Source organism: Sus scrofa, chromosome 6 (genome assembly GCF_054392235.1).
Source record: "Sus scrofa isolate SSC_HxYL_T2T_F1_AM1 chromosome 6, Sscrofa_HxYL_maternal_Yorkshire_Landrace_v2.0, whole genome shotgun sequence".
NCBI lineage: Eukaryota > Metazoa > Chordata > Mammalia > Artiodactyla > Suidae > Sus > Sus scrofa.
Window position 1 is genome coordinate 146456035 of NC_139388.1, and position 22155 is coordinate 146478189.

At 40.2% G+C, this 22155-nt stretch overlaps 1 protein-coding gene across 7 annotated transcripts in view; it reads left to right on the forward strand.

Annotated features, from left to right (window-relative positions):
- Positions 1 to 22155, forward strand: part of PTGER3 (prostaglandin E receptor 3) — a 202707-nt gene that overhangs the window by 59589 nt on the left and 120963 nt on the right. For 2 of the 7 annotated variants that reach the window (XM_005656131.4, XM_005656132.4), the window contains exon 3: positions 20582 to 20673. The exons of 4 other annotated variants lie outside the window; for them this stretch is intronic. In XM_005656131.4, the coding sequence (XP_005656188.3) occupies positions 20582 to 20673 (92 nt within the window). Of the gene's footprint in view, positions 1 to 20581; positions 20678 to 22155 lie in introns of those variants that run through there. One more of the 7 variants, XM_084958578.1, reaches the window with a different exon arrangement.

Here is a 22155-nt window from a genome sequence, read left to right on the forward strand (position 1 = left end):
TCCGCATCACAGAGGCATGTACATCAGTGTCCCCGCGTGCAGGCAGGCACTTTACAAAGCAAACCAAAGACCAGGGGAGGCTTCCTTGGTCTCTCTAGGATCTGTTCTATTAAGAGAGACATCATCTGTTACATCTTCTGCTTTGGAGGAGGAGTACCTAACAAAGGATACTGAAAAGTAAGGTCCAAGGATACAAAAATAAGTGAATTTAAGATGAATGTGTTCCACTGTGCAGAAAGGAAGGATGAGGTTCTTAAGAGCCTATCTAGATATGGGAAGAAAGGAAGTACATCCAGATCTATATCCACGTTCCGTCTTGGAAGAGGAAGGAGTTCAACACTGAGCAGCTAAAATATGTACTTCTATTGAAGAGGAAAAGTAAGGTCAGTGGAATTTATTTTCAAGTATCTAATGGAATTAATCTCAAAGAATTCTGCCCAGACTGATGTTGGAGCTATTTATGTTGTGAGTCTTGGACATATCTTTGCTATAATATTCAGTAAAGCCTCGATAATCATTCATTAAATGCTTCCAAGAGGCCAGTCACTGTGCTAAGTGCTTCTCTGAGGGAGATTCATAGCATAGAATCTAAAAATTAAATTAATATTTCTTTATTTGTTTGATCCCTATAGAGGAAATCCAATAAAATAATGAAATGCTTCCTTGTCCTCTTTTCTGACTCTAACTTGGGCTGTTTCCATTTGAGAGCTCTGTTGAAAGGAGGGCATATTTTGAGATTTTACTGCCAAGTATGTCTATATAATTGGTTACACAGAATCCTATAGCTGGAAGAGGCAGAAGAGATCATGGAGTCAAAGGATTTTAATAGGGTTCATCAGAACCCTATCTGCAGGGATGTCTCTGAGTATGTGTGTGTGTGCACATATGTGCGTATGTGTGTGAGAGAGAGAGAAGTGGAACTAGTGGCAAGGGGTGTTGGGTTGGATTTTGAGCAGTACAAGACTAGCTATTCATGTAACCTGATCTCAGGGTCTCTCTTTGTCGTGTCCATCAGGCTTCTGATTGGGAACATTTCATTTAAAAAATGGTTCCGCTTCTTAAATACTCTGCTCTCAACACTTAGGACATCAAATGTGTGGGGTTTTTCCTATACCAATTTTTCAGCACCAGCTTGGCATCCTACAATTCAGTTATGATGCTAATGATTCAGAGTTAGTGCAGACCCCTTGGGTTGCAGGCTCAGTCCACAAGTCCGCACCATCACTTCAGATGCCAATCACAAGTCCAGGCTTCCTGTCCTTCTGACCAACAAGCTATAAATCCTAGGTTCTCATGACCCTCATCGCAGGTCCAATAATTTGCTAGCATGGCTCATAGAACTCAGGAAAACAGTTTATTGATGCCAGTTTATTATAAGAGGAAACATAGCACAAAGTATGGGGACGAGGCGCAGAACTTCTATGCCCTTTCTGGAGCAGCACGCTCCTAGATCTCACTGTATTTACCAGTCTGGAAGTTCTCTGAATCCCTTACATTAGAGTTTTGAATGGAGGCTTCTTTAAGTGGGCATGATTGATTAATGACAAACTCAACCTCCAGTCCCTCTTCCCTCCCCAGAGGTTGGAGGGTGGGGCTGAGTCTTTCAACCAGATGCTTGATTCTGCTGACAAACAGCCCCTCTCCTCAGGGGCTTTCCAAAAGTCATCTCTTTAACATAAACTCAGGTAACACTGAAAGGGGATTCTCATGAATAAAAGAAAGATACTCATTTCACCTTTATTCCTCAGGAGATATTTCAGGAACTGTGGACAAAAACCAAATATAACAAAAATGTTCCTTTCACCTTTATCATTAGGAGCTGTTTTAGGAGCTATGGATAAAGACCAAAATACATATTCCTTATTATATCATAATGTCACTGTTTCTTAAAAAAAATAAGGACATTAATCACAAATTTAGTTTAACTTGGATCTCAGAGGAGTTCTCTGACCTTGACTTGTTCTCCAAGGAGACAGAGTCAAGACTAGTGCTCATGTTTCTTCCCAAGCTAATTTCAATCTTTGTGGTGTTTTTGATAGCCATATAGATGGTTACAGCAGTGATTCCAGAGCCAGAGTCAGATTACTTGGGTTCAAATCCCAATTCAACTTCTTGTCTATATGACTGGGTAGAGTACTTATCTTCCTGTGCCTCAGTATTTTTAAATCAAGATATGAGCATTAAATGAACTGAAATATGTAAAGCACTTAGAAAAGTGCGTGACATTTAGTAAAGATATACGTGTGAGCTATTCTTGTTGTTATTACTATTATTATTCAAATATTTCAAAAAAAGCTCTCCTGACCCAATAGAACTCACCATAGGATCCAAACTCCTAACATTATTATTCCTTTAAGCAAGAATGGAATGCCCTCTTAGAAAGTAAATACATTATCTGAATAAATACAGATAACACAGTAGAGCACTGCCACTTTCTAATATCTCAGAAACATTATTTCCATTAACTCTAGTTACTTAGCAGAGCCTTTCAAGAATGAGACTTAGAACAGCTAAGCTTTGATGATGAGCTGAGGATGGGATTTCTTTAAGAAAGGCATGAGGATGAGAGAGGGCCAAGTCCAGTAGGACAGTACTGGTGAGAGAAAGCAGATGCCTGAAATCATTGTGGCCCCTTTCAAAACCCTCTTCGGGGAGTTCCCCTCAGGCCACAGTGGTAAGGAATCTGACTAGTACCCATGAGGACGTGGGTTCATTCCCTGGCCCTGCTCAGTGGGTTAAGAATCCAGCATTGCCGTGAGCTATGATGTAGGTTGAAGACATGGCTCAGATGCTGCGCTGCTGTGGCTGTGGTGTAAGCTGGCAACTGCAGTTCCAATTCGACCCCTAGCCTGGGATCTTCCATATGCCACTGGTGTGGCCCTAAAAAGCTAAACACACACACAAACACACACACACACACACATATCAAAAAGCAAAATCCTCTTCTGGTGCACATCTGAGATGAGGCACAGAAAAAAATCTGTGAACAGTTCCTGGAAAGGACTTGTACTGGGGTCTCTAAGTGCTCACTTCCTGGGTATGTTGTCTTCTCTTTTCTCTCATCTTCTGGCTTAGATAATCATATTAAAAGTCGCAGTGAAAAAGAAAAGAACAAAGCAAGTTTATAAGGGAAGACAGAGTTTGGAGAAGGGACAGGAGAGGAGATGTCCTATCAGCCCTGCTGATGGTGAGTAGCTGGTAGGTGGGTTTTCAGTAAGGGAGCAGTGAAATGAAACTATAACATCCACTGGGCAGTTCCTCTTCTGCACGTGTTTCCTTGTACCATCAGCTCTAGAGTATGAGGCCATGTTCAAGTCCTGGTAGAGAGTCTTATTTTTCAAGATCATATGGAAGAAGGCAGGTTCTAATGATGTGTGTGTGTGTATGTATGTGTGAGTGAGAGAGAAAGATGGAGGTGAGATGAGGTGTTCACTGCTCGTCACATGGCAACCCCAAGTCCCCTAGATTTGAAATGGAAGGGAGCCTATGGAGTGAATCCCAATCTAGAAGGCAGTTCTTGACAATCAAATTCAAATAATCCACTTTTTTTTGAGCAAGAAGTTCAATCTCATTTTTACTGTCTGTGAAGTGGAATTATAACTTTTGTTGTTTTGCTCCAGATATTCCAGTGTTTTTATTGCTATGTACCATTCTGCTATATAAATAAGATAGAGGCGTGGTATACTTCAGTTCAGTGTTTTAGTTCTGCTGACTGGCAATGTTTCTTTGATAGTTCAGAATGCACTGCAGTACTTTGTAGGTCCAGAGTCATTTTTATGACCGTTCATAATTGTACAATGTTGTGAAATGTTCTGCTATGTGAAATGTTTCCATGCTTGATTCCAGGTTAAAGGGAATTTGCTGCCCAGGGCACTTAGGTTTCAATAAGCAAGTGACATATTTTAACGGCAAAGCCTTCTATAATTAGTTCATAAATTTATTTTTATTTTCAGTGTCTTCCCAAGTGCTTCTTATATTCTGGTTTCAAAAGAAGCCAAAGACCCATTCCCAATAACATCCTTTTAGCTTAAGTACTTGCATACATGTAGCTCTTAAAAAGTCAAATATTGTAACGTGTTTTTTCCCCACAGATCATGAAAATAAGATGGTTAGAAACAGGAAGTTAACGTGGGCAAAAGAATCATATTCTAAAAGTCATTATCCTAGAAAATTGAAAAGAAAGTGCCTCTCCCAGTGAAACATAAGTGAATACCAAAATGATTTTTAATAACTATGATGACACTTTGGCATATATTTATTTCATTTGATTATTCCAATTTCCCTATGCAGGACATGGGGCCAGTGTTATCATTATCCTTATATCATAGATAAAGGGGTGGGGATTTATAAAATTTAAATACGCTTTTCCAGGTTTAGAGTGGGTTAGTATTCAAGCCCAGCTTTTATGATGTCAGATTCTGAGCTCTTTCCAGTGTCACCAGCTGTGACATATACATATTATGGGGAGGGAGTAGGTTTGGGTTATGCAAAGGTATAATGCTGCACCACCTCTCCTCTTCGAAAATGCAGAAATACCGTACAAGTTTTTATTACATGCAAATAATTTGAAGTCACCACTGAACTTCTGGGCATGACCTATGTTAGGGCCAAAAAATTAGTCTCCTCATGTCAATTCCTGAAGCCTTGAGGATTGCTCATTTTAGGTAATTGATTCATTTTAGGCTGGACATGAAGAAAACACTATTCATTTCCTTTTATTTGTATGGGTTCTCTCTGTACTACTTTAGCTTTTCTCTTGACAACTGCCTAGAATTTATTTTGGCTGATAGGATGGCTTTATCTGTATGTTAGGTTTTGATCAGCTACAAAAAAATCTAAAATAACAGCTAAAAAGGGTATTTCTCTTCTACTTATATAAACTCTGCATGTGCTCACTCCAGGGATGATCTGGCCACTTTCCAAAAATCAGATATGGATGCTATTTTTAGCTTGTGTTCTTTTTTTTTTTTTTTGTCTTTTTGCCATTTCTTGGGCCACTCCAGCAGCATATGGAGGTTCCCAGGCTAGGGGTCGAATCGGAGCTGTAGCTGCCAGCCTATGCCAGCTGAGCCACAGCAACGCAGGATCCGAGCCACATCTGCGACCTACACCACAGCTCAGGGAAACTCCGGATCGTTAACCCACTGAGCAAGGGCAGGGATCGAACCCACAACCTCATGGTTCCTAGTCGGATTCGTTAACCACTGCGTCACGACGGCAACTCCTAGCTCTTGTTCTTAATAGAGTGACTCAGGTTCCAATATGGTTGCTTGAGCTCTAGCCACTAATCTGCACCCACCTTCCCTCTTTCATATAATGGGGACAGGGTTTAGTCACATGGCCACACCCAAGTGGAACAGAGATGGGCATATAGTATTTAAATCGTATTTAAAGCTAATCTTCAGGGTTCTATTATAAAGAAGAGGGGAGTGGATATTAGAAAGCAACTGGAAATCTGCCACACTCAAAGAACATTTCCTTGTTTTATGTAGCTTTTAAATTATTTTCAAATTTTATATTTATTGAAATGAATTTGACATAGAACAAGACATAAATTTAAGGTGATAATTTGATACATTTATATATTATGGTATGACTGCCATTGTACCAATACTTAGCACCTCTGTCATGTTACATAATTATTATTGCTTTTTAGTGGTAGGAATAATTAAGTTCTAGGCTCCTAGCAAGTTTGATGATTATAATACAATACTGTTGTCTATATTCACTATGCTGTGCATTTGATCTCTAGGACTTATTTACTACCCGTTGGAAATTTGTACCCTTAAACAACATCTCTCCCACCACCCCCCCAGTAAATTACCACTTTCCTCTCTGTTTCTATGAGTTTGTCTATTTAAGATTTCACATAGGAATGATATCATACCCTCTTTCTCTGTCTGACATCTCACTTAGCTTAATGTTCTCAGGGTCCATCCATGTTGTCACAAATGCCAGGATGTCTTTCTCATGGCTGTATGGCATGACCCTCTAAATGTCTTTCTGTGCATTGGCTATTTTATGTCAACGAATCTATCAAGTTTCTGCCTGAAGATCATAGTTATTATATTAGTTTACCTTATGTTATTATTATATTACTAAGAACAAGAGAATTTGAATACAAAATAATTTTGCTATATTATTTTATATTAAAATTTAAGGAACTGGCTTGTAAGCTACTTTTATATAAGATCCACATTCCAAAGGCCAAATTGTGACTCATGGGGCTTTAGTCCTTTTTTTTGCTCTCATCACTTGAAGTGAGAATGTGTTGAGAATTTAGACATATCGTAATCATTAAATAGGTATGACTTAGACTACTTAATGAATACTATTAATTATACACAGTTTATAACATTTGTATTGGTGCTCAGTCAAGATTTTTCCTTAATGCCCTTCACAGTGTCCTACACGTAGATGATATGTAATCAATGAGCGCTGACTTGAATTGACCTTCACTGCTCCGTTGAATTTATTTGCCTGATGGATAAAAGACCCTTGATAGCTTCTGCTAGTATCCAGTCATTGATCTCATGGCAGTGTTACTCGGGCTCTGATTTAATTTGATTGTATCAGATGGCTGTGGTTATTGCTATGCATAGAAGGGATGGCAGGGAATTAGGTAACTTCCTAACTATGCATGTGTTTTGCCTCAGACAGTGACCACACTTACAGCTTCAGGAACTAGGAAATCCTCCAGAACAAGCAAATCAGCTCTGAACTGGAGGACCAGGATTAATTTATCATGAAATACATTACTCGGTGTAATTACCATATTTATGATAATCTTATTTAATCCCTTTAAACTATTAATTTTGTAATGTACTATAAGAGTGTATTTGATTATTTTCTTCTTATCTGGGCTGTATATTCTGTGATTTACCTTTTAAAAACTGGACATAAAATTACAGTGAGACCCTCCATTGACTGTCTCTGATTATATGTTACACAACAGAACAACACTTGCAATGATTATTAGATTTAATTTGTCTGTAGATATATAATCCTGACTTGTTTGGAATTAGGATGGACTTCTTTTATTATTCATCTTGGGCACTGCCTCAGTTTCCTTCCTATCTCCTTTATAAGGCATTAAATTTGAAAACAAAGACTCATAGTGACAGATTATTTCCCCCCCAAAAGGTGTCTACATCCTAAAGTCACAGATTTATAAAGGGGGCCACTGTATTTATTTCATGCTGTTGGCATCTGTCAGGCCCTTAGAGGCTCTACTTTTGCTAATGGCTAGGGTGATAGTTGTACAGTCTACAACTTAGGTATTTCTCAAATGTCTTTAAAATTTTTCTGTATGGAACAAAACTTTCTCACAAGTCTATGATCTCTATGGGCTGGGGCAGGGGCTGGGAGGCGGGATAGCAGAGGATGGGTCCTTAAACTTACAGTTGAAGGTATGTTGTCCATCTGTTTTCTCAGTTTGCATTAACTCTCTTTCTTTGAGGGAAGTGTTCCTTCTTCATGGTTTCTCCCAGCTCCTTCTTTCCTTGGCTGAGCTGGCATCTGTGTGAAGGAGAAAGCTTCCATTCCCTAATGGGAATGGGTACAGATAAAGGGAGGCAGCTTGTCCACACAGAAGTCTTGGTTCTGTCCACTGGGTCCTTGATTTTGGTTTTCCTGGTTGCCGGGGAGCTGCTGGCATTGCCCGCTGACTCAGGGCTGGTGCAGCCTGTGAACTGTTTCCTCAGTTCATTTGAGCCTGTGATGTGCCTTTGCTCACTTGGCCCCCTTGTTGTCTCATTAGCACAACAGATCCCCAAGCCTCTGCTGCTTCCTTCCTCCGGAAACTGCCTTGGGCTGTTCAACCCACAGGAATTGCTATCTTGGCCAAAGTATCACTCTGGTCCTAAACATAGCAGCTCCATGGGCACCCCTCTGGTGTTCAGCTTTCCTCTGTCTTCCATGAGGGGAACCCTTCTCCATCATGTGGGGGCTGGGAGACACTCAGAGAATCAACAAGAAATGTCCTCCTGTGTGTGCTGGGACACCCTGGGAGACTATATTACTAAACATTTCTTCTTTTTCTCCTTCTTCTCCTCCTCCTCCTTCTTCCTCTTCTTCTTCTCCTCCTTCTCTTCCCTCTTCTTTTCTTTGTAGGGCCACACCTGAAGCATATGGAAGCTCCCAGGCTAGGGGTGGAATCTGAGCTACAGCTGCCAGCTGCACCACAGCCACAGCAATGCAGGATCTAAGCCGAATCTGTAACCTACCCTGCAGCTTGTGGCAACACCAATCTTTAACCCACTGGGTGAGGCCAGAGATCAAACCTGCACCCTCATGGATACCAGTTGGGTTCTTAACCCACTGAGCCACAACAAGAACTCCCATTCCTTCCTTCTATTTGAGTTTTCTATTATTTCATCCCTCTCCCACTTGTGGAGTTTGATGCTGAGGCAGTTGCAGCAGAGAAGGAAAGATGTCTCCTGCTTCTCTTCTTATATCGTTTCTTCTTCTTGCACCAGAAGGACTTTTGTCCCCTCCAGGCCATGTCCTCCTTCTGAAGTTGGCATTCACTCTCCATTTCCCTGGAGCTATGATGATGGAAAGGTTGCAAAATGTGTGGGGAGGGGAAACGATACTTTTACGAATCCAAAAAATAATTAGGAAGTCTTTAAAGATTTAAATAATATTGTTGTTGTTTCACTGAAATACCCTCCCTATTTTTCTAAACTGCACAACTTCATTTTTCCCATCTTTGAAAAAATACTTTTAGAAAATATTTTTTCCTTTAAATGGATACGTTAGTTGTGCGTTCCTAGGCTCCCCTTATTCTTTTATTAGTAGAGTAATTTTGGATAGTTAAAATAACTTTGTTAGTTTTATCAATCTAAATAATGTTCTTTTTTAAATGAATTAGCAACATGGCAGGTAACTACAATAGCTGAGCCATACCATACTGTATATCCACTAACAAGTTTTCATTATTTAACCTAACAATTATGGGCACTAATTGAACTCTGGCCAGCTCAGGTTCTCCATAATAATAAATACTTGCAGCCTGGGACCTTTTAGGAATCAGGCTCAAATTAAAGTCTACTTCTGGGTATGGGGCAGCATCTTCTTGGCTCTGACAGCCAGGAAACTCCAGACGTGGAACAAACAACCGGATTCAGTGAGTCAAGAGCAGCAAGGATGGTGCAGGGAAGGGTTAGTCTCTAGTGTACTTGATGCCAATCGATATGTTCTTCCTTTTGTATGATTCACCTTTACAGACCTGGGGAGTGCCTAGCAGATAAGGCAGGATGTGAATTTGAGCAGGTGTGCATGGTTATCACCAAGCTTAAGGAAAAAAAAACCTCCTTCTATATATAGAAAAATCAGCCAGCAGATACAAACTAGTGCCATTCTGTGTCAGACATTGTGCTGGGTTCTTTGGAGTTGGAGACCTTACAATAAAGTTTTTGATTTTATTATTTAAATTTTTTTTTCTTTTCATGGCTGCACCTTTGGCATATGGAGGTTCCCAGCCAGGGACTGCATCCGTGTCACAACTTCGACCTACACCACAGCTGCAGCAATGCCCCATCCTTAACCCATTGCACTGGACAAGGGGTTAAACCTATACCTCTACAGCAACCCAAGCTGCTGCAGTTGGATTCTTAACCCACTGTGTCACAGTGGGAACTCCACAAAGTCCCTGAATTTAAAGAGCTAGCCTTGCTGAAAAATTCATGTGTTCATTCATTTATTCATTCTTTTAGTATATATTTACTAAGTTCCTCCTTTGTGCCAGGCACGATGCTATGTGGGCATAAAGCAGAAACAACATAGATATGAGCCCTGCTTCTGTGGAACTTATAATCAGGGGATAATAATATTAGCAAGTGACATTGGCTGTATCCAGATATCCCCAAATCTAGCCACGTGGATTTCTTTATTTGTCAACAAGAATTTGTGCCCACTCTGTGTGTCCTCAGAAGATGAGTCTTCCCTTAGTCCTCTGGTGACCTCTGGAATTTTTCATGTTCTGCAGTCACTTAGAAGCTCTCACTCTGGCCTGGTGCTCTAAGCTTCTGCTGGTCCCTTGGGCTTTCCCTGGTGCTTTTCCAGGGGGGTTTCCTCTCCCGAGGGCGCTTCCCCTCCAGGCTCCCCTCTGATCCTCAAGGCTTTACCCACATAAAATGTCTCTTCATAAAAATCTCTACTTAGAGTTTCACCTGGGATCAGGGTGAATGGCAAAGGAGAATGCGGAAAAAAAAAAAAAGTAAAGTAATTTAAAACCAATGATAACTACTCGTAATGTTTATTGGCTGTTGCCTTTCGTAAGTGTCCATGGATGGACACCATTTTTCTTAGCTCTGCTGTCATGTTTCTGCTGTTGGTCCTATTCAGAATCTCTTTCTGTAAATCCCCAAACATGCTTTCACTTTCTACCAATCCCTTCCTCACAAAAAAAAGGAAGCCAAAAATTCTCCTCCATAATCCACTCCTTCCAGCATGAAGGCAGCCCTTTGCAATGGTATACAGAGCATCTTGGGGACCCTGTCTTAACCATCCCTTTTTTAGGTCATGGGCTTCATCTTTACAAGACTCAAAGGGCTCATTAAAGTATTCTTCCCACTGGAAAAAAAAAAAGACAACAACAGAAAGAACAGAAATCCAACAAAGCTGAATTCCACTGCCACTGTACTGCAGAAATGCCTTCTCTTTGTTGTGTCCTGCTCACAAGTAAGAGGAGGCCCAGAACGATGTGGGAGCATATTATGTGGTTCTCTGTCTCATGAGGGGCCATACCAGAAAGATGAGGGAATTTTTCTAGAGGAAGAAGTGCTGGCTCGTGGAAGGCAGGCATATGGGGAAGAGCACTTCAGGCATAGGGAACAACACATGCAGAATCCCTGAGGTTCCAGGAAGCACAACGTTCAAGGAACAACAGCAAGATCGATATTTCTGGGGCATGGAGAAGAAACTAGGGAAGAATACAGTTTGAAAGGAGGACTGGAAGCTTGTGTGCCAAGAAATGGATTTTGGTCTTTATTCTTAGGAAAATAACAACCTATTTTATGAAACCTCTGTGTGGGCATGTTTGTGAATGTGTATATATAATGACCAGGTTTTCTTTAACAACAGCTCTGTCAAGAATGGCTTCACTAACCCTCTCCAGTGGTGTATGCTAGATGCTAAGTGAGCAGGCTCAGTGGTATATGCTGATCATTTCCCACCCAAATGTATATCTGTTCAACATCAGGAATTTCTTCCTGAGTCCCCAGGAAGTGGGAATACTGCAGCCCTGTCACAAATGAGGTTCCCAAAGTGGGAGGCAGTATGTAAGGCTGTGATAATTTATCTAGCAGGTCTGTATGATTGTACATATCATAAATGTAGCTGGAAGAATAATTTCATGGAGGAAAATTTTCTCATGAGCTCCTCTGAGTATCAGAGACAGATGTCTGGTGAAGTTCATGCTCAGGCCCCAAAGCCCTCACTTCACAGGTCTTTTTTAGGTATTGTGACTCATTTTATTTCATTAAAGTTGTGTATTCTTCAGGTTCTGCCAGCCTGGATCCAGTTCAGTCTGGTATGGCACCCAGGTATTCTTGGAAAAAGTGGGATTTGAACTAGCCATTGAAAGAAAATTAGGCTGAGCATGTGTCCAAAAGTAATGAGAGCCCACTCAGGATGAGAATTGTAAGGACAGTGTCCAGGGTGGATGGGAGGGCAGGGAGTTGATTGATTGATGGGCTGTAGAATTGCTAAAGTAGGGATCTGATTACCAGCTCATCAACTAATTTGCAGGGGCCAATGTTGTTTTCCAGTTTCTTTGGAATGTAAGAAATGGAGCCCCACTCAGGCTAGCTCAGGCAAGGGGAGGTTTATTGTAATGGAATATCTTTGAGTATGCAGGCTGGAGTTGGAGAGTAGATGAGGATCCAGAAAATCAACCATTGGAATAAATGAATTCCTTGCTAGTCTTCCTCCGCCACTGAATCTAGATATTTTCTACTTATTGGATTGTGTTCCATTACCAATTAACAAATCTTTCTCTCTACTGTCAATATAATTTATTAACTTTGTAATTTTTACTTGCTTACAATATCTGCTTCCTCTTGGCTCTGGTTCTGCTGCTAAAGTCCTCATTTTCTCAACATTGGCAAAATCAGATTCTCAAGAAAGGAAATCTCTGCTAGCTTATTGTTCCTTGATTGGCAAGGCTATGGCTTAGGTTTGCATACTTTGTACAACTGAATATGCCTGGGATGTACAGAATCCTTATACCAATTATGGTGGCCTGTGGATGCCCCTTTAGCAGAGTTGTATGCAGCAAATTTTCCCTTACAAGAGTCTCTAGGCATGGCTGCTATAATGACTGACATGTCTAATGTAGCTGTAATAGTAATAGTCAATACCTCCTGAGAGCCTATTCTGTGTCACTGTGTCAAGTTCTGGTCTAAGCACTTCTTATATATTCTCCCTTTTAATCCTACCAATAGAATAATACCAATAATCAATACCTACCAATAATACCAATTTGGGGTAGAATTACCACTGTTCCCATCTAACTGAGGAGGAAACCGATGCCCTGCAAGTTCAAGTAACATGCTCAAGGTCACACAACTAATAACTAGTGAAACCAGGATTCTAGCCAGGTATGATTAGAATCCAGTTTTTGTGGATTTTTTATTTTTTATTTTATTTTTTTCCTATGCCATATAGCTGAATGTGGGCGTTTACGAGGGCTGGATTATAGCTGAGATTAGAGGTAGAGAAATCACTCTGGGGACTAAAGAAGGTTACCATGGTAAAACAAGAAATTAAGAAAGATGCGCTGTGGTTAGGGAAGAAAGGATTACCCAGACATATTAAAAACAAATAAACAAACAAAAACCACCCAAACAAGAATCACTTAGACTTGGTGATAAGGTGGAATCAGAATTTTGAAATAAATATTCAAGGGAAATGCATTATATGTGCCCTCCTGATGAAAAACAAGCAGTTGGAGGAGAAATTTAACATTTCATAACAGTAGGGAAAGGACTGAGTGGCTATTTGGAAGTAGAGTATCCAAAGATTTTGCCACACATGCTGTGGAAGAAACCCTTACACTCTTCTTACAGAGAAGAATTACGCAGTCAAAATTTTTCTGCCTCTGGATATTCCCTACAAGAAGCTAGTTAGACTTTTAGGGTATTAAGAAACTCTTTGTTTCGTTTATATAATGCAAGCAAGTCAGATTTTTGAATGGAAAACCTCCCCCCGCTTACTTTGTAGAATGAAATCAAGAACATTTCTGGGATGAGGTACAACTTCAATTGATATTCAAGCTTCCGAGTGTCCTGAGGAGCCAGATGTGAAATCAGGTGTGCCAGACACGCTAATAGGCAGAGGGACGGATGATATTTCCTGGAAGTCGGGGGCTGGAACCACTATTGCTAGCTGTAGTCTAGAATGTTCCTCCCAGAAGGGGATTTTTAATATTTAACCTTCCTTCCTGCATCATGGTTTAGCTAGCAATTATCAGTGTGTAATCTCCCAAATTGCATCAAAGTCTCAGACTTCTTTAAGCAACTGCTGCCCAACTCTGCCCAGGCTTAGTCCCCAAGTGAAGTGTCCACGACTGCCAGCTGCACTTGTGCTTTCTGACTCTTGTATTTTTAGGCCTCTGTCTTTGTTCAAACTTGTCCCCTCCTTTCTACCAGTTTTCCTTTTCACATCCTATACCTCTTGAAAAAACGTCATCCTCCCCCACAAAAAAAAAAAAAAAATCGCTTTTATTTTCCCTTACTCTGAATCCTTAAGGCTTCTACAATTTATATTATCATGAGAACACCAGTGTGAACTGTATTTAAGATTTATTCTCTTTAGAATACATTCTAAAGTTTTAGGAGAAAAAGGCAGAACTCCTTTAAAAGACTAGGTTAGGGAGTTCCCTCTGTGGCTCAGCGGGTTATGAACCGGACTAGTAACCATGAGGATGTGAATTTCTCTGGCCTTGCTCCGTGTGTTAAGGATCCAGGGTTGCCGTGAGCTGCAGTATGTAGTTTGCAGATACAGCTTGGATCTGAGTTGCTGTGGCTGTGGCATAGGCTGGCAGCTGCAGCTCTGATTTGACCCCCAGCCTGGGAATGCCCACATGCTACAGGTCTAAAAAAAAAAAAAAAAAAAAAAAAAGACTAGGTTAAAACAGAAGTATTGGAGGTCACATAACTGAGCTTCACTGTAATATTTTTGGACTGTCAGGCTGTAAAAACCCCAAAGATGAAGTTCTCCTGAGGAGTAGATTGTCAGATATTAAACCCCTGATGTAGTCCCTGCTGTTCATAGTCTGGTGGAGAGCTGTGAAGACCAGCATTAGGAGAGGAGCTGGGCCTGCCTCTTTCATTTCCCTGGGAAGAGAGAAGTGAAGGCAAGGAAATCTTTGAAGGGTAAGAAGGCACAACTGGATCTGAGTTGCTGTGAAGTTTTTAAAGTTTTTAAATTAAACAACATTTAAATTGAAGTGTGGTTGATTTGCAATGTTATGTTACTTTCTGTTATACAGCAAAGTGATTCCATGATACATATATATACACTTAAAAAATATTATTTTCCATCATGGTCTGTCCCAGGAGATTGGATATAGTTCCCTGCACTGTGTAGTAGGACCTCATTGCTTATCCATTCTCATTGTAATCATTTGCATTGACTAACCCCATACTTCCAGTCCATCCCATTTCTCCCCTTCCTCCTTGGCAACCACAAGTCTGTTTTCTGTGTCTGAGTCTGTTTCTGTTTCATAGATAAGTTCATTTGTGACATATTTTAGATTCCACATATAAGTGATATCATATGGTATTTGTCTTCCTTCTTCTGACTGACTTCGCTCAGTATGAGGATCTCCAAGTGTTTCTTCTTCTCAATAGTGTGGAAGAGCAGGATCAGAGTAGAGATGGTGCCTCACTCAAGACCAGCAAGTATGCAAGGACAGTAGATAAGGCACCAGTGGTACACAATGCATTTCCGGAGAATGTTGCTGAAGGTTACATACCTATCTTTATCCCATGTACAGTGTAAATAACTGATTTTTTTTTGTCTTTTTGCCATTTCTTGGGCCATTCCCGCGGCATATGGAGGTTCCCAGGCTAGGGGTCCAATCGGAGCTGTAGCCACCGGCCTACACCAGAGCCACAGCAACGCGGGATCCGAGCTGCGTCTGCGACCTACACCACAGCTCACGGCAATGCCGGATCCTTTAACTGATTTTTTTAAATCAGAAAACAATATGTTTACCATTGGGTAATGAACTAGGAGCAAAAGGCTTCCTTTCTAGTCCTGGATCTAGGACTAGACTTGAGCAAGTTACTTTATTGAGCTTTCCTCTTTTTTTTTTTTTTTTTTTTTTTTTTAATGTCTATACAATGGAAACATCTGTCAAGTGGAGATGATAAATAATAATGCCAACTTCAAGGGATAAAATGAATTAACATTTGTCAAATGTTTAGAACAGTGCCCGACAATGGGAAAAAAAACCTTGATAATTGGGGGCTGCCATTTAGGAAGGAGTTGAAAGGACAGAAAATAAGAGTAGCGGATATATCACACAGAGAAGCTGGTAATAAAAGATGAGAAATTGGACTACAGTTACAGAAAGAGGAAGGGGCAAGCAGTCAAGAACAGGTGTTTGTGTGTATTTTATTTCCCAAGATAAGGGAAGCCCATGAATATTTGAAGGCAGTGGAATAGAGCCAATAAACAGAAAGACAGAAGAGAGAGGGACAGAGTGATCTGTAACAAGGACATGGGTAATTAGCAGCGAGGGGAGGTAAGGAATCATCAAATAGTCTTCTCTGTGCACCTTGGGAATTCTTCTAGCCTTTATAATATGCTACACATCTGCCACTGAAATTCTGAAGACAATGGAGCAGACTGCCATACGCCTCAGCTGTTCAGGAGCAAGCAGTGGATGGGGAGGAATTAATGAGCTGGTGTGGGGTGGGCAGAGGGAACTCTAGTGCCATGCAGAAGAGTAGTATGGCCCTGTAGAACAGCTGGCTCATTCTGGGAGGAAACTCACAGTCTAACACAGTGTTCATCAAACAGAGGCAGGGGAGCTCCAGGAACACAGGCGTCAGGCCTCCTCAGCCAAACCACAAATAGCCAAGGGCCACCAACAAGCCACAGCAGCAGACCATTAACTGAACTCTGTTCAGGTGTCCGGAGTGACCACTCATACGTCCATCTTTCTACTGCACTTGCCACAGGAAAATAATTCCGTCCAAGAGTCAAATTCAAAGTAGAGCTCAAACACACAATCTTTTCCATCTTAACTGGAATCTTAAAAAATATCCCATAAAAAAGACGTTTAGTAAAAAAGACGTTTTCACTGAAATCTTTGGGCTCTCATATCTAGAGAGAGGACTAGCTTTGCTACCAGTGTGGGCACTATGTATGTTTGACAATTTGGGAGGAACACACAGAGCTATAAGCTTGGCTAAAACAAGATAAAGAGGATCTATTTTGAGCAGGAAGATCTTGGGTAGCATAAAGGACATCGTCTTCATGGTGGTAAGATCTCAGAAGTCTAAGAGAGGCCCACTTCTGTATTCTAAATTATCAGGAAGGACACATCCTTTGATGTGGATGAAAGTCATAGGGTTAAAGGGGTAAAACATTAGATGGAATTAAATGTAAAAGAGTTTAGCATTGCCTGACGTAAGTGTTTCTACCTTTTCTCCCTTCCACCCAAAGCAATTTCCTTTTAAGACAGTTATAATCTCAATATAGATTAAGAAGTTTTAACCCTAGCTAAAGGGATTCCAGACATCAATAGTGGGAGGGCAGAAGATCATTTTCAACAGGACACTGTGTTGAACAGAGTTCCCCAATCTAAGCACATGGGCAGCCTCCTCCACTCACATCTAAATACAACTTGGCAGATATTTGCTTGGTAGTGTATCCCATATGACTGAAGTCCTACCCAGAACCTAGCAGAACCCATATGCCAGCTTCTGCTTGTTTCCCTGGCAGCTGCTCCCATGATTATCTTCAGAGGCTTACCCATAGGCAGAGCCAGAATGGCCTAAGAGTTTTATTTTTCCCCAAAGCAGTGATAACATAGGGATATGGGAGGAGAAAAGCCCAGATCCTTGTCTAGATATCAGACAAACTTGGATGTATAATTCATATATCAGAGTTTCTCAAAGTTGAGAATGAGACTGGAAGTACTTAAAATCTCATTCCCTTATTGTTTTCCTGGGAGCTTATCCTTAATAAGTCATTTACATACAGTCTTTAGTTCAGGCTCTGCTTCTGGGAGTACTCAGCTCAAGACTGAGTTATTATTTGTTAATGAATAGCTAATAACTTGGTTATTAGTTATTCATTAATTTATTCATTCGAAAAAGTGCACCAAGTGCTTAAGGGCTTTCATCCCAGTCCAATGAGTTAGAGTGATATTTGGTTAGGTGAAATGTAACCATGGATACTTATTATAAGGGAATACAGAGATTATACATTTCTAGATCCAAAGGAAACTTAAAATATGAACATGTCATCATACCTGATAAAGCGATATCTATCTAGTAGGTCCTTCTTTGTGGTAAAAGATTTGATCAGTCTTTAGCCTCATAATATTGACCACTGAAAAGAGCCAGTGATTTGCTTAGAATTCTGTTTTATTCACAAACATTTATTGGGGTCCTACTATGAATCAGAGAGTGAGAAACTGACAGACTCATATATACAATGTGATGAGATAATTACATTTTGAATACTGTATGCAATGTTATGGAAATATGAAAGAAGAAATGATACTTTTCCAAGAAGATGAAAGACTGGGTCTTAGAGGATAAGTAGAGCTGATTCTGAACAGAAGTGGAGTGGGGTATTTTAGAAAAGGAATAGCAAACTCCGTAGTAATTAGGTGTGAAAGATCCCTGGCAGGTAAGAGATTATAGGATTAAATCAAGGGTCCTTTGAGGAGGAGAGGCAGGAGATAAACCTGGAGGTGTATGTTAGTACCACTCAGCCTTATGTATTTCAGAAGTTTACCTTGCAGCAAAGGGGAGCCTTCAAAGATATGCAGGATTTGCCAAGAATTGCTTCAGAAATGATATGAAGGATGTACTTGAGAAAAGAAAGACTCCAGTCAGAAATATTGGTTAGAAGGCTCTTATTAGGTTAAATAATATTTAATTCCCAAGATCCAATAATTTTAATCTAACAAAAATATCAATTTCATGTGTTCAAACTGAACACTGGCCCAAAAAAAAATGAAAATGAGAATCTGAACAATGACACAAAGACTGGAGAGAAAGGGCAAGAAAATTGGCATGAAACGAGTGAACCCCCTCTTCAGGGGCAGAGTAAATTGTACGATTAGGTGTGTCAGTGAAGCAGAGTTTCCTAATGAGAATGGTGGCAAGAATCGTGGAAAGTATCCATAAGGGAGATGGGGTCACCAGAGGAGTAGTTTAGAGAGTGGGACAGGGAACTGTATCATGCCCCAGAACTCCTGGCTCTTCGCATTTTACCTTACAGAGCTTCATTTCTTTAGTTCCTTCTTTTCCTGGTACTTGACATTAGACAGGCATACGATATCCAAATTACCCCGTTGTACTTGCTCCTAAAGTTGAGCAAATGAACAATGCAGCCTCAAGAGTATTTACTTAGTCAGAGCTGACCTCTAAACAAGAACCTAAGCAGGATGATAACAGGAAGAGAAACCTAGTGGTCTCTAGTGAAGGGACCCAATCTAAGCAGACTGTTCTTTAATTTAGGAAGGGACTTCTCATACAGGGTCACACGGGGTTCTGAACATCGCAGAGAATGAAGAGGAAAACTGCTTTGTTTTTCTCTGACCTTGACTCTGACCACTCTTCCAGAGCCACAATATTTCCATATAAAAAGTGCCACTAAGCTTTTTTCTGTTTGCTCCGAAATAGAAACTGGCCAAACTACAATTTTTGTTGCAAAGAAGACATATCATTTTATTGTCTGTCCTTCCAGCAGCACTGCCTTCCTAAGATAGAAATTATCTATTTGCTTAACACAGTCAAGAATAGGAGAACTACACATCTGTCTGGACATCCTCTGTATGTTTTGCCACTTGGGATGGGCATGCTGTTTAAGGTGACCTTAAATTAACTACACTTTTGGAAAAAAAAAAAAAAAGGACTCTAGGAATCCAATAAAAAGACAAAAAAACTGTTAAATTTAACTGCTTTTTATTCTTTCTTCTAACAATTTCTTCTAAGAATTTTATTTCTTTCTGCTACTTCTCCTAGGAAAATTACTAAGAAATGTATAAAAAGGAAATATTTTTCAAGTTATTTGTTTTTATACATTTAAATAAATATATACAAATGTTTTATTTTATTTTATTATTTTATTTTTCTTTTCACAGCTGCATCTGTGGCATATGGACGATCCCAGGCTAGGGGTTGAATTAGAGCTATAGCTGCTGGGCTATGCCACAGCCACAGCCACAGCAACACCAGATCTGAGCCACATCTGTGACGTACACCACAGCTTGCAGCAATGCTGTATCCTTAACCCCCTGAGCCAGGCTTGGGATCAAACCTGCATCCTCACAGAGACTATGCTTGGTCCTTAACTTGCTGAACCACAATGGGAACTCCATAAAAAATTTTATTGCATTGAATGAATTTAAGCTATTATTTGGAGAATGCTGTTGAGGGATGGGCCTCAGGGACAGTTATACAGAGTTGTTCATTCAGGTCACAGATAATTATTGACCATCACTATGTGCCAAGCACAATAGTAGCTGCTGCAGACAAAGTGATAAACAAAACCAAGCATGGTTCCTCTTCTCATGAAGCTTGTAGCCTGGACATAAAAATAAATATTGAGCAAATAATCACAGAAATAACTATTCACTACAAACTATGATGAATTCTTAAAAAGAAAACAGTAGATATCATACGTGGGGGGCCAGTCCTAGTCAATAGGATAGTCTCTGAGAAAGTGATTTTCCAAGTGAAAACCTGAGAGATAATAGTAGTCACCCAAGCGAGAGAATGAAAGAGCACTCCTGGCAGAGGAAACTTCACATGCAAAGGTCCTGTGGTAGGAAGGAGGGGGTATCCCTCTTCGTGATATTCATAGATGGCTAGTGTGGTCTGAGCATATGAAAGAAGAAGAGCAAAAGGTTCAAAACAAAGCTGGAATTGCGCACAGAGGCTAGATCAAACGGGGCCTTTAAGATCATGTTAAGAATTCTTGTCTTTATCCTCAGAGCAACAGGAAGTCACTGAAAGTGGGAGAGTGGCAGAATTAAATTTAACTACAAGGTCATTCGAAGTCAATGAGCTTTTAGTCAGCATTTAACAAATGCTGTGGTAACTGCTCTAGGGCTTCTGAAGTCATATTAGACAGGCTTTCTGCTTTCAAGTAATATCTGGTTTGGAAATGTGAGAGGAAACAGAGATGGTCAAAGCATGGAGGCAGGAATGAGGTGGTCTTGGGAAGATCCTATCTAAAATACCTTTATTTGCTTGGGCATAGCCAATGTGAGTTGATATACAGATTTTGGTTTTGCTTTTCCTTTAAAATGTTCAGGGAAGTGTCTTCTGACAAAAGGAATCATAATCAATAATTCTGTCCACTGAAACCCTCTGTCTGTTCACAGATCAGGCACCACACAAACAACCATGCCTCCAGCTCCACCTCATTACCCCACCAGTGCTCCTCAACCTTGATGTGGAGTTACCATTTGGAAAGGTGAGATGCAGAGCTGTCTGGACTGACAGCGTAGCCCTCCCCCATCTTTCTGTTCTGACCTGAGTTCATGTTTCTAAGGCAGAATATCTCTAAGAATTAACATGCAAACTAGGCACACACATCCGATTAAGGAGGGCTAGATTCCCCAAAGGAGCTGTTGTTGTTGTTACAATTTCATTTACATTTCCTTCATCTAAGAGGTTTTTGAGACTGACTCCAGGCTAATCTTGCAAATGACCAACTCTCAGGTAGTGAAAGAGCCTGCATGTCACTTAGTATTTTGAGGCTAAGTGACCCCTGTTTTAATTAGACAGCTGAACCCAGTATATTCACCATATGATTAGCACACTCTTACTTGCCTTTTTGATTAGATCTATTTGGTATAAAACAGGTATTTCAATGAATGAACATCATAGAAAGCTGAAGACAATGCCAAATACAGTGCCTGTTACACCAAATTAAATTTCGAGCATTATTTTCCTCCCTCAAACACCTTCTTTCAATATTTCTGTTTTTGACTATAGGATTAGTTGAATGAATGATCTTTTGTGTATTATTGCATTGTGTGAGCTTTTTTGTTTTAATGAGAGCATGTAAAAAGTTTAAACTTTTTTTCAAAGAGAGCTCATTTGACTTTTCGAATAAGTTGAACTCTTCATTTTTACTGGAGAGTCAGCATGTTCTTCTTATTTCATTCCCTGGATGAGGCTGAGTACAATAGTTCCTCTGCTCAGTATAAGTTCTTACAACAGATGTGGACATTCAAGCAGCTCAATTTCTTTGGCTATTTGTTCTCCCATGGGTGAGATAACTGAAAGATAATCACTTCTGTGCTTCAGGGAAAGATCTAAATGTGTTTTCCAATAAATACTGTGTGACAATGCCCCAGTGATAAGAATAAGCTGGTTGCTTCTGGAACATACCTGAAAAATCACGAGGCCGATGAAGTTCTCACTCAACTCACCTTTAGGGTCCTACATCCTTCCCCTAGAAAGCTGCATGTAACACATGTATTCTGGGCCTTGCTTTGCTATAAACACAGATCCCTTGGAAAACGAAAGGAAGTAAAAGAAGGGAGATACCCAGTTCCCATCTCATTATTGGTAAATTCACACTAATCCCATTTAAAAATTTTTATTTATTTTTTTAACGATTTTTGTTTTTTCCATTATAGTTGGTTTATAGTGTTCTGTCAACTTTCTACTGTACAACAAAGTGACCCAGTCTCTCCCTCTCTCTCACACACACACACACGCGCACACACACACACACACACACATATGCATTTTTCCCCCTCACATTATCCTCCACCATGCTCCATCACTAGATATAATTTCCAGGGCCATACAGCAGGATCTCATTGCTTATCCATTCCAAAGACAATAGTTTGCACCTATTAACCCCAGATTTCCCAGTCCATCCCACTCCATTAAAAAATATTTAAAATAAATCTTATCGTTCTTTCCCTCATCATATAAGTAA